The sequence below is a fragment of the Rhamphochromis longiceps genome, linkage group LG9 (assembly GCF_057381845.1).
Source record: "Rhamphochromis longiceps isolate RC_006_pf linkage group LG9, R_longiceps_female_GT1.1, whole genome shotgun sequence".
Taxonomy (NCBI): Eukaryota; Metazoa; Chordata; class Actinopteri; order Cichliformes; family Cichlidae; genus Rhamphochromis; species Rhamphochromis longiceps.
The window spans coordinates 32,236,043-32,248,421 of record NC_140565.1 but is presented as its reverse complement, the minus strand read 5'-3'; the positions used below and the strand labels follow the sequence as shown (position 1 = coordinate 32,248,421).

General features: G+C 40.2%; 1 protein-coding gene across 4 annotated transcripts in view; it reads right to left on the bottom strand.

The window, feature by feature from the left end:
* Positions 1–1,027: 1,027 nt before the first annotated feature.
* Positions 1,028–12,379, bottom strand: part of LOC146662618 (uncharacterized) — a 32,876-nt gene continuing 21,524 nt past the window's right edge. Inside the window, exons 1-4 of one of the 4 annotated variants that reach the window (XM_085417559.1) lie at positions 8,635–8,924; positions 7,090–7,195; positions 4,930–5,358; positions 1,028–3,064 (exon numbers count right to left, since the gene is read on the bottom strand). In XM_085417559.1, the coding sequence (XP_085273685.1) occupies positions 2,486–3,064; positions 4,930–5,358; positions 7,090–7,107 (1,026 nt within the window). In that variant the 5' untranslated portion in view covers positions 7,108–7,195; positions 8,635–8,924 and the 3' untranslated portion in view covers positions 1,028–2,485. Of the gene's footprint in view, positions 3,065–4,929; positions 5,359–7,089; positions 7,597–8,634; positions 8,925–12,379 lie in introns of those variants that run through there. The other 3 variants (XM_085417563.1, XM_085417560.1, XM_085417561.1) reach the window with 3 other exon arrangements.

Below are 12,379 nucleotides of genomic sequence, written 5' to 3'. Positions count from 1 at the left end.
TATTCCTCCCAACAAGGTATGTAAATTTCTACAGAAGATGTATTTTCATAATACTGATGGTGCAATACAATATATGTTAAGCTGTCTTTACTTTTGTACAAGGTGAAGTGTTTGCTATGTGCCAGGGAGCTGGGATATAACAACAACACCTCATCCATGCTTAGGCACTACAGAGCTTTGCCTGAGAATAAGGGGAACACCGATTGAGAAGCAAGAGGTGAGCCATCAAATGCCATGATAATATAGCATGCAGTAATGTTACTAAATGATATAACAATATTATACAACTGTAATAAGTTACGTGTGTGATATTTATATTTGTGCTTTGTCTTTATTGTCTTTCCTCAGGAGAACAATCTCAAATAGATGAAGACCTGGTCAGCATGGTGATCGAGGACTCCCAGCCATTTAGCATTGTGGAGGACAAAGGATTTAAAAGATTTGTTAAATCATTAAATCCTAGCTATGTTCTCCCCACCAAAAAGGTCATAAAAAAATTTAGTTTTTACAGAATAAAATGTGAACAGGCAGGACTGAGGCCTCAGTGTGTAGCTGTCCATACCTCAACGTTACAAAAGCACAACCACTGTCCTCACCTCACAGTAAATGATCATTTCCATTTTAAGCATTTCCAAATGATCATTTTCCATACTGCCAGTATAAATATACACAGTATGCTGCCATCACTACAATATAGATGTTTTACACACTCCTTTTGTTGTTGACTGTGTGCAAAAGGCCACACTTCAAATTCTTGCCAACTAATATTTTTATGTCCAGTAGGTGTCCTACTAGAGCAAATGAAGCTTCAAGAAGCTTTGTGCTGGGGTGAACCAATTGGATGAAAAGCTTCAGTGCTTCATGAAGCTTCATCTGCCCATCACTACTGTTCAGTGTGAGTGGAGAACAGCCAAGTCTCCTCCTCTGATAAACCTCCATCTGTGCCACTGAAAACAGTTCATCTGACTGTGACTGTAAACATGTTTCCATTTGTCACTTCAGTCTTTACTCTGAAAAACAGGAAGCGAAATCACAGCTCAAACTATTTCTTTGTTTAACATTTTAAATGTTTATTTAACATTTTCAAGACTTCACGTTCAAAATACATTCAATAAAAACTTGATAAGGTAAGATTATTTATATAGCACAATTCAACAACAAGGTGATTCAAAGTGCTTTACAGAGACATTAAAAAAAATAAAATAAAATGAAAAGCATGATTTAAAATGGATTAAAAAACAGTAGATAAAATCAGAACAGTAGATAAAATCAGTAGTTAAAATGTAAGTTTTGAAATTTAAGCTTAACCCTCCTGCCATCCTTTAAAAAACTCACACCCATCACCCTAGGGACCATTCTCAGCCACGGCATAAAAAGACCATATATCCATATTTTATTCCACTTTAAATTAGCCAACCTTGTAAAACTACTTCTCCCTGAAATATTCATGTAAAGTTTTAATTATATTTTCGTTGTTTTAACCCTTCAAATCCCAGTGTTATTACATGAGCGCCCTGTGTTATAAGCCCCAAAAACCAAAAAACGAAACTAAATATTTCCACAAAAAACCAGTTTAAGTAATATGTGATTGTCATTATAAGTAGGCCTTTAGATGGACCAAAGATTGGCACCAACATACATTTTGACCTGCCATTATTTTTTTTGCATTTTTTTTGCAATTTAAAAATTAAAACTTCAAGGCCCTGAGTCTTCATTGACATCCAAGAAAAGAAGAAAAAATAAAATCATATGATGATAATTTGGGGTTGAAAAATAGCGTTTATAATGGAAGTCAATGGGCAGAAAATGGTCCCCAGGGTGATGGGTGTGGGGGTTTCTGCTGCTCAGCCATTTTAGGCTGATTTAAGGAATTCACACTGGAATATTAACATTGACAGGTAAAAACTATCCTGTGGCAAGTTTGGTTATATTCCACTGAACACAGTGGAAATGGCAGCCATTTAACACATAGCAGTGGCACAAAAAGGTCCCAAGAAGGCAGGAGGGTTAAAAGTGTGGATTTGGTGTTTTATTCAAATGCAGCTGAGAACAGGTGAATCTTCAACCTGGATTTAAATAAACTCAGTGTTTCAGCTGATGTGAGGCTTTCTGGGAGTTTGTTCCAGATATATGGAGCATAAAAGCTGAATGCAGCTTCTCCGTATCTGGTTCTGACTCTGGGAACTGATAAAAGACCGGATCCAGATGACCTGAGGGATCTGGAAGGTTCATACTGGGTCAGGAGGTCACTGATAACATGACAACAGATTTTTTCATCCAACTGCTGAAGCAAAGCAAACCACTCAACATGAACACTGAAGCAGAACAGTTTAGAAAGCTTAAAATGGAACTAGGGAACCATTTTCATTCATAGTTGCCTCATCAGATCTTTACAGGAGATTCCATCTGAACTCTGTGGAGCCTGATCTCAGGAGTTTTGAGTCTGACCCTGAAAGCAGAAGAGGATCTTTCTGTCTCTGCAGATTCACTGTGATGGGAGTGATTTCAGCCCTGAGTGATCAAGGTGATGTTTGCACAGAGCAGATAATTTAGTGAATGTTTTGGGACATTGGTAACAGTGAAACAGTTTTTTAGTAACGTGGGATCGTTTGTGTTCGGTGTATGAACTGAGATTCCTGAAGCTCTTGTCACACTGGTCACAGCTGTAGTTTCCTTCCATGTGTGTACGTTCATGCTTGTTACAATGACATGAGCGTGAAAAGCTTTTGTCACAGTGTCTGCACTTGTATGGTTTCTCTCCTGTGTGGACTCGTTTGTGTGTTTTAAGCCCATCTGCAGTGGTGAAGGATGACCCACACTGATCACAGAGGTGCTCTTTAACCCCACTGTGAATCAGTTCATGTTGTTTTAATCTACTTGATGTGGTGAAACTTCGCCCACATTCTTTGCAGTGTTCCAGTTTGTCTCCAGTGTGTTCACGTTGATGTGTTTTTAGGCTTTTTCTATGGCTGAAAGTTTTTCCACAAAGGTCACAATGAAACTCTTTCCCACCACCACAGTGATGACAGGGTTGAGAACTGGATCCATCTGTGTCGCTCTGCTTCTAAACAAAGACACAGTGTAAGTTAGTCCTTCAACATTTTTATCCTGAACGTCGCCTGAAATAAAGAGCATCTCTGCAGACGTCCAATTACATTTGACTGTTTCAGTTAACACACTCAGTTTAGTGGGCTGTAAAAACTACAATACTACCACCATAATACTACATTAAAACCCTTGGAGGTACCTTAAAAAGACATCCACCTTTGTGCCTAAGGACAATAAATGTCCATTCCTCAAAAAGTGCTATAAAAACTTTATATATTCATATTTTTTTTTCACTTTAAATTGGTCAGTCTTTTAAAACTACTTCTCCCTGAAATATTCATATAAAGTTTTAATAATATTTTCGTTGTTTTAACCCTTTAAATCCCAGTTTCATTACATGAGCGCCCTGTTTTTTTAGCCCCAAAAAACAAAAAAACTAAATATTTTCCAAAAAAAACATTTGAAGTAATATTTGATTGTTATTATAATTAGGCCTTTAGATGGACTAAAGATTGGCACCAAGAGTCATTTCGATCGCCTTTTATTTTTTTTTCCAGAACCAGAAAATGCTCTCCAGGCGGCAAATGCTGCTCGTCGAGGCCGAAATGAGTGCATTCTCCCGGGTTAACTCGCGACGATGATCGGGGCATGTTGCGTCGGACTCCTTTGTCCAGCGCACACTTCCGGTACCACTTGACAACAAATACGTCATTTCCTGTTGACTAAAAAAAATAAAAAAAAATGCACCCTCTCATGGTCCTAGGGACCAAAAAATGGTCCGCCCGATCAGTGCTGCACGCCGGAAAAGAGGCGTCATTTCCGGCAGGTCTGTCCAAGCAGCCCGCTGTTTTCCAGCAGAGGTCAAATGTGAAGCAAGGGCGCCACCCGGTGGACAAATAAAAAAATTACAACTCTAAGGCCTGTAGTCCAAAACGAAACCTAAGCTGGAAACCTGACGATCCCTTTGACCGTAATTTTTCTGGCGTGAAAAATAGCGTTTATAATGGGTTTCAATGGGACAATTTTTGTCCAAAGGCATAAAGGTGGATGCATTGCTGTAGCTTAGCCATTTTAGGCTAATTTAATGAATTTACACCACAATTAAACAAAAAAAGTAAAAAAAAAAATCTTTGACAAATTTGGCTTTAATCCACTCAACACAGTGAAAATGGTTTAAAACTAAAAATTCAAAAGACAATAAATGTCCTTAAGATCCTCCAAGGGTTTAATACTGATACTACTAATATGTTACAATAACATCTGACTTGCACTAAAGTACTACTATCCTAATATCTGCAGGGTACCAACACAGTGCAAAACTACTAATGTAACACTGCAATAATACTAATTTAATACTGCATTAATAACACTAACTGTGTAGTTATAACACTCAGCTGAATGGGACACAAGAAAAACACTACTACCCCCATGACACTGCAATTATAATATTAAATGAGTATTTTAACACTACTACTATACTACAATACTATTATGTAACAACACAACTTTGTTAACCATAATAGAAGATTACTGAATGTTTGGTTTTGTACTTATTTTCATTAGTGTTTTATTTTATTCCATGTACTCCTAACAGAGGAATCAGGCTCTGTAAACAAAAGGCCATTTATGTGGAAATAATAACAATGTCATTATATACCAGGAAACTGCCTGAACATTAAATAACACCATCATATTAATTTTCAGCACTTTTAGTTTTTCATGATCCTGTAAACAAAAATCAAAACTGACATGAAAATCTGAATAATCACTCAGAGCTGCTTTTCCATGCAGTAGAATTGCTAACATGCTAACACAGTTTAATGAGCAGAGTTGTTCCAAACAGTCAGGCTAAAATGACAAAATACAAATATAAATACATACCTCACAGTAACTGCACTTGTAGAGTCTCTTTCTGGTGTGGATCTGTTGGTGTTCTCTCAGGTAACGTGGAGCTTTAAAAGACTTCTCACACAGGTCGCATTTGTAAGGTCTCCCCTCAGTGTGGGTAAACATGTGGCGTTGTAACAATGTGTTGTTTATAAACTGTTTGCCACACTGATCACAGCAGTACACTTTAACTCCAGTGTGGATGAGTTGGTGTCTTTTTAGAGCACTCTTCCAGAAAAAAGACTTTCCACACAAGTCACAGCTGAATTGTCTCTCTCCAGTGTGGATGACCTGATGCTGTTTTAGTTCATACTTCCAAGTAAAATCCTTCCCACACTCGTCACAGGTGTATGTTTTCTCTCTCTTTCTTGGTTGAGGTTTGTCGGCCTCCTGAGAGCGCTGACTTCTCGCTCCATGTTGGTCCTGCAGTGACAGAGATACAAACAGAGGCAGTGAGTGAAATGCAGTCGTGGAACAAACTCAACCTTCAAACTCCCTCCATTAACACTAGTTTTAAACCTGAAGGTGGAGTGTGGCACCAAGCACCTTAAAGGCATCTTATCCCCACCTGCTGGTAGTTCTAACACATTACATCCAACCTGGTGTTAAAAATAATTCATGACTGTTCAAACACTCTAAAATATTTTTCCTTTTTTTCCTTACTTTTACTCCCCACAGAAAAAAAGGACTTTCTACTCATTGTATTTACAAAACAGATTTTTTGCTTTTGGTTTGAGAAATTTGAGAGGAGTCATTTCATCACTAAGGGCATCAAACATCAAACCAATATGAACCTAAAAAGTAACACATGAAATAATCCTGATCGTGTACTAATCACCAGGGTATGAAACATAAAAAGAGATGAAAGAGGCAAAACTGTGAGTCATAGTCAGGAGTTAAAGTGAGACGTTGTTCTTCTTTCTTTTTTGCACAGCACCTGAACAAACAGGTAATTTCAAATGCAGCGTTTCTATCAACAAACATCAGCAAACACACAAACTGTTTGTGTGCAGTTTGTCTCACAGTGTGTTGCTGGCTAAAGGTCCAGCTGCTGTACATCACAGGGAGAGAAAAGAAAGAGAGCTAACTTCACTCAGAGATGGAGAAAGATAAGACACACAGGACAGGAGAGGAAGAAGAGAGGTTAGATTTAAAGGGAAGGACTGCTCAGTGGGATTTGATCAACTGGAGATTAAAGCTTACATGTAAGTCCTCATGTGTTGAAATCAGATATTGGGTCTGTACATGTGACATTATGTTTTTTCAGATTATGAAACATGCTGCAAAACAATCTGAAGCAGAGTGTTATTTAAAGACTGCATGAAGATCCTCTGCAGGTTAGTGCAGGATAAACAGGTTCGTTTGCTGATCTGTGATGGATTTAAAGTAAAGGACAGTGTGTGACTGGTGCACAGTGACTGTGGTGCTCATGTCACAGTTAGATTACATCAAGTGTAGCAGAGATTCATTTAAACTGAAGCTCATGATGCTGACATCCATTCACTGAGTTCCACCTTCATACCAACAGTATAGTGTCTAATATAAAGACAGTGTACTGTCAGTGTAGAGGATGGAAATCAGCCAGGACAGCTCATGAAACATCTGCTGACATCTGGTTGAAATCAGTTGTGTACATCCACAGAGAGCAGCAGGTCAGCTGATCACAGCCTGTACTTTAAGAAAATCTACTGGAGCTCTCAACAGAAATTATTGTGAGCTGTGATTCTTTTCCCCACGCTGAGCCACTACAGCTGATTTTAGGGTTCCCACCTGCTCAATCCCACTTTAACCTCTTCCCTGCTCATGTTCCTGTTTAGAGGCAAAGTCACCCTCTACAGTGTAGGCAACAGAAAATACACACATGTTTTATTTTCCTTCATTTTCCTTCATTCGGGCTGCTGTTGTGATGCTTTGAATGTGTATTTTTGGGGTGAAGAACAAAATGTTATGTCCATTTGATTAATAAATAATTTCGATGAATAAGCCTTACACATGTGCTGTGGTGTAGTCTTTCTTTGCTTGTGATTTAATAATGTTTGTAAACATAATAGTCTAAAAAACAACATAATATGCAACACAGTCATATAACAGGTTGGGAGGATGAGAGTTTTAGACGTGACTGAGTATTTGGTGAAACTGTGATATTTTCCTCACCTCCTGTGTTGAGCTCATTGTTTCCTCTGTAGTGACTCAGCTGAGTCCAGATGGCTGAAAATGTTCCTCTGCTGCTCCGTCAGACTCTTCTCCTCCTGCTGATCAGCTGGGACACAAAACAGATCTTTGTTAGGCTCCACACTGCACTGAAGAGTCAAAGTGTCTCATATGTTCATCTGACAACACAAAGTACAAATTTCACTCTGATTGCTTGTAGAAATCTTGTGAGACGTGTTGTGCTGCAAAGTGAGGAAACTCTCTCACTCACTTATACTTCAGGAGGAACTTTGTGACATTGGCTCTAATATTCTAAGCAGCCCTTTACTATGACAGGGCCAGAAAGTCCTATTTGAAGGTTTGGGAGAAGGACCATGTTAAAGGTGGATTGGGGTTTATACACTTTGTTATGATACAGGTAAGGCTGTAAGAGCCTGAGAAGGTGTCCTGAATGAACCTCTAAAACCAGTTTTCAGCTAACGACTCTGCTTCAGTCTGGAAAACAGCAACTACAAGTTTAAAGACTCCAACAATTCACACCCAGCAACAGCCTGAACAGCTCCTCCTGTGGTTTCCACAAACAGGGACAGACCTCTTACTCCCCCACCCCACACTTTCAACTCCTTCAGCCCCCCAGTCCCACCACCTCCACCATTCCCCGACAACCAATGATTAAAGCTCATTGATCAAATGCTGTGATTGCAGTGACTCACTCACTGTGAACGGTAATCATCGCCACTGATCAGCGGTCTTTGATTAATGAGCTTTGATCAGTGGTTTAAGTGCTTTCCTTCCTGCTTTGACTGCAGCTGTGTTTGACACAGGAAGACATTTTTACATTCTTTTACGACTCGGTGGGGGCCACTAGAGGCTATAAGAGCTTGAGTAACCCTCCACCAATTGGAGATTTGATGTCTCCCCATCCGGATGGTTTGTGCTCAAAGGTGTTGAATTGTATGAAATGAAGTAATTGTTGATTGAGCATTTATACACCGAGTATTGTCCTTCCTTCAGCCCAAAGATCGAAAGAATTGGGAGAAATTAACCACCACAATATATTTTTATTCTCTGTGCTTTCAAATATGAACACTGTTTACTTTCATCTCTGTTTCATTAGGTTTTGTTAACATCTTCCTGTGCATCACTTTACAGCAGCCAGACTCATTAAAATGAGACTTTGTAGGAGTTCACTTCCTCTCATGTGTTCATCCACAGCAGCTGGACAATAAAGTTTATTGTGACCCTGATACTGCAGCAGATCGCTCTCATCCATTTCCTGTTATCGCTTCAAATAGAAATGAGGCTGTAGAGGTTTGGTGCAGGCAGAAAAACAGCTGCAGGGACAATGAAAAGACTTTTCTGCTCCAACTTCTCCCAGCATGCTGAGCTAATGATTAGTTGGTGTTTTTCTCCAAACACTCTCTCACTCTTCTCTCAACGTGTTCACAATAAACTGTGAACAGACACCGAGGAGAGCAGCAGAAGACCTCATTCAGGAGCTAAACTCAACATGAACTGAACTCACAGTAAAGTTAGCTCGGTGCTTACCTTTAGATGAGCCCACAAACCGAGAGAAACTCCGCGATGAAGCTGCAACTCTTTCCAAACACAGGAAACAGATCAGGGAGCAGAGACCCACGTGGTTCACGCTGATCTCAGCTACGATCCAGGAGACAAGGGTGGGCAGATCGATGCAGATATCGATCCAAACGTTGGTAGTGGTATATGATCGATACTTTGGTTTGTTTTCTCCTCTAAGTTCACTACTTTACTCGCTTTGGATGAAAAAGTAGCTCCGTCTGTGCAAACTGCGCACGGCATGTCACCACCGAGCATGCTTCTTCTTCTTTATACGTTTGGCAAATAACAAAATGGTGCATTACCGCCACCAACTGGTATGGAGATTGAATTGAAACGTCGACTAGCAACAGTTTACTCTCTTTTAAAACCTGGAATAAGGCCTGATCACTTTCACTTCTTGAGTCTTTTTGCAGTAAATCAATAAGATCCAGTTCCATTTTTATGTTACTGAGTTTTTGGATCCGTATAATATATCATGTTCTATAGTTTCCTCTTCTCCACAGGAATCACATTTACCTGTATTATATTTCCCTGTCATGAATAGTGTAGAGTTCAAACCAGTATATCCAAATCTTATTCTAGATATGACCACCTCCTCTCTTTTCCTCTCCTTCTTGTGCTTCTCATCTCTCCTCCTCTCCTTTGAATCATGCATGAAGCTGAATCGCGATGAAGCTGGAACTCTTTCCAAACACAGGAAACAGATTAGGGAGCAGAGACCCACGTGGTTCACGCTGATCTCAGCTACGATGCAGGAGACAAGGATGGGCAGATCGATGCAGATATCGATCCAAACGTTGGTACTACTTTATTCGCTTTGAATGAAAATCCAGCTCCTTTTGCGCAAACACCTCTCTTGAAGCGTCCACACTTTGCTCCGCCCTTCTTCTTCTTTTACTTCTAGGTGCAGGGTATTGAGCTTTGAGGATCCCAGTCAAACCTAGCTTCGAAGCACATGCTAAAAGCACTTCTACTTGTGTATTTTTCAAAAAAGGAGACCGTACCCAAAATATTAACTCTCAAAAAACAACAATCACAGGACATTTTACAGAGTTCAAATGTGCAGCTGCAGCGCAAATGACAGCAAACACTTTTTGTAAGCCTAACAGCTTCCAGATCATTTATTCTGACAATACAGCAAGAAGGTCATCACTGCTTCAAGCACTGCCTATATGAGCTGGTCAGAGAGCAAGGACAGCAAGCAGTCCTCTGCCCTTGAAGAAAAGACATCTGCCCAAGATGAAGAAACTTCCTCTCCAGAAGATGAGGGGAGAATCTGCAAAGAGGCTGACTGCATCATTCACCACTGATGATGAGTACTAGCCAGTGCCCGAATCCTCTTCTTTGGGGGAGGATTGGTGTTGGGGGGCATGGAGGTGGAGGCTGAGCAGCTGATGGAAAAGAACATAGGGGCATTTTCTGAGACCGAGGAGCCGGTGACTGAGTGGATCACCTGAGATCTACTTTTGAACTTTTTATAATAAAGGAGATTTAGCTGCTGTGCACCCTCACAAACCTGCACAGGGGGCGAAGGTGCAAGGATTGGAGGATTATAGATGAAGTGGAGACTACACCAGAAGAAACCAATACATAGCATGTTGGATGACAACACTGGAAGTTCTCAGGAAGTAACAAATGGCATAGGGTTCAGACTCCAACTGACGGAGGAGCTCTGAGGACAATGTCTTTACTTCGGTCACTTTGGAAGAGGAACTCTTTATATGAAAACTGGCACAGGGGAAACAACCCAGAGCTTCCTCCCCAGCTCCTCCAGTTGCAACAGAGGAAGATTTTGTTGTCTGTCTTTGGCTTCACCGAAACTGCCACGGCGATATCCCACATGCCAAAGCAACAGAGGAATGTGCTTCTTTTGACAGCAGCACACAAGGAACCAGTCAGTGATGGGGAATAAAGGATGCGTGAAAGCAAGAAGCAATCCTGGATTACAATAGGCACAAATACACATTGGATAACTTAGAGAGGATGTTGGCACCTCGAGTTGTAGAAGGAAAACTAACTGATGGCTGATGGCTCTTTTCTCCAATCTCCTGGATGTCGGATGTCTTGGGATACGATGCCTTTGTCCAGCTGGAAACAACTTCACTGAAGTGGGGGAGTCCTCTACAGCCTACAAATGAAGAGTGATCCTGGGAGAGCTGGGACACATGCTGGTGACCTCAACAACTGCAAGACACACTTGTCCCTGATTCTCAGCCACTTCTGCCATTGATCTCAAGATACAGTAGTCTGAACCAGAGTGTGATCCACACTCCACCAACGAAATGAGAAGAAGGTGCAAAAGGCGCACCACCAGGATTGGAACAGCAGCCCCATGCACCAGGTGTAGAAAGTGTACAAAAACCACTCTACTGTGGTTAGCACATCATGCTGCTAATGAGCATACACACAGAAGCACACACTGGAATATAAATTTTGATCATTTTAGTGGTCATTTCAATGGTTATTTGGTCATTAAATTGCCTTTCTGGCCACTAACATACCATGTGTGATTTTCTTTTTGGGTATTCATCTCCCCCGCAAAAAATAAAATAAAGTAAAGATCAATCATTGTTACTGGTACTGGTACTGATTATAATCATGACCTATAGGGCCTGGCACGGTGTAGCTCTAACTTACATCAGTTATCTTCTTCTTCCTTATCGCCCCAGCAGGTCCCTGAGGTCTCGTGATCAGGGCTTGCTGGTTGTCCAGCATACAAGTTTAAAAACAAAAGGTGACCGAGCGTTTGTATCAGTGGCTCCCAGACACTGGAACTCGCTCCCTTTGAGTTTGAGATCTGTGGACTCAGTCATTTCTTTTAAAAAGCAGTTAAAAATGTATCTGTTTATACTTGCTTTTGGTTGATTTTGTTTGAGGTTGTATGTCCATTTCTGCTTCTGTGAAGCACTTTGTGATTTTTATCTTGAAAGGTGCTATAAATTAAATTTTACTTTCCTATACTTTACAACATTACAGGTCAGTTGCAAAAACAATAAAGCTAAAACATGACAAAGATACCGACTGTAAATCATGACATGAGTCCTCATTAAGATCAAGATAACTGGTGACTTTAATGGCATAAATCCAGGATGTCTCTGATGACATGACATGAGCAGTGTTATAATTTATGAAAGTAATGAAGGATTTTATTACTAAAAACATGCAGGAGTGGGTTTTTTTTTTTAAACCTTTAGGGAAATGAAGTTGTGGCTACAAACAAATATATTTTAGCAATTACACAAGTTGTTTAAAGATGGAAGAAAGCATGTTATCTAGCATATCAAGACTATCTCTAGTCTGAAAACTGAAGGCTCTCCCTTCCATTCTACTTTAAAAATACTCTAGGAACAACAAGTAGGCCTGCAGAGCGAGAGCGAAGTGCTCTAATAGGGTGATATGGTACTACAAGGTCATTAAGATAAGATGGGGCCTGATTATTTAAGACCTTGTATGTGAGGAGCAGGATTTTGAATTCAATTCTGGATTTAACAGGAAGCCAAAACAGGAGAAATATGCTCTCTCTTTCTAGTCCCTGTCTGTACTCTTGCTGCAGCATTTTGGATTAACTGAAGGCTTTTTAGGGGGTTTTAAGGACATCCTGATAGTAAGTCCAGCCCGGAAGAAATAAATGCGTGAACTAGTTTTTCAGCGTCACCCTGAGACAGGATATTTCTAATTTTAGAGATGTCGTGAAAATGGAAGAAAGCAGTCT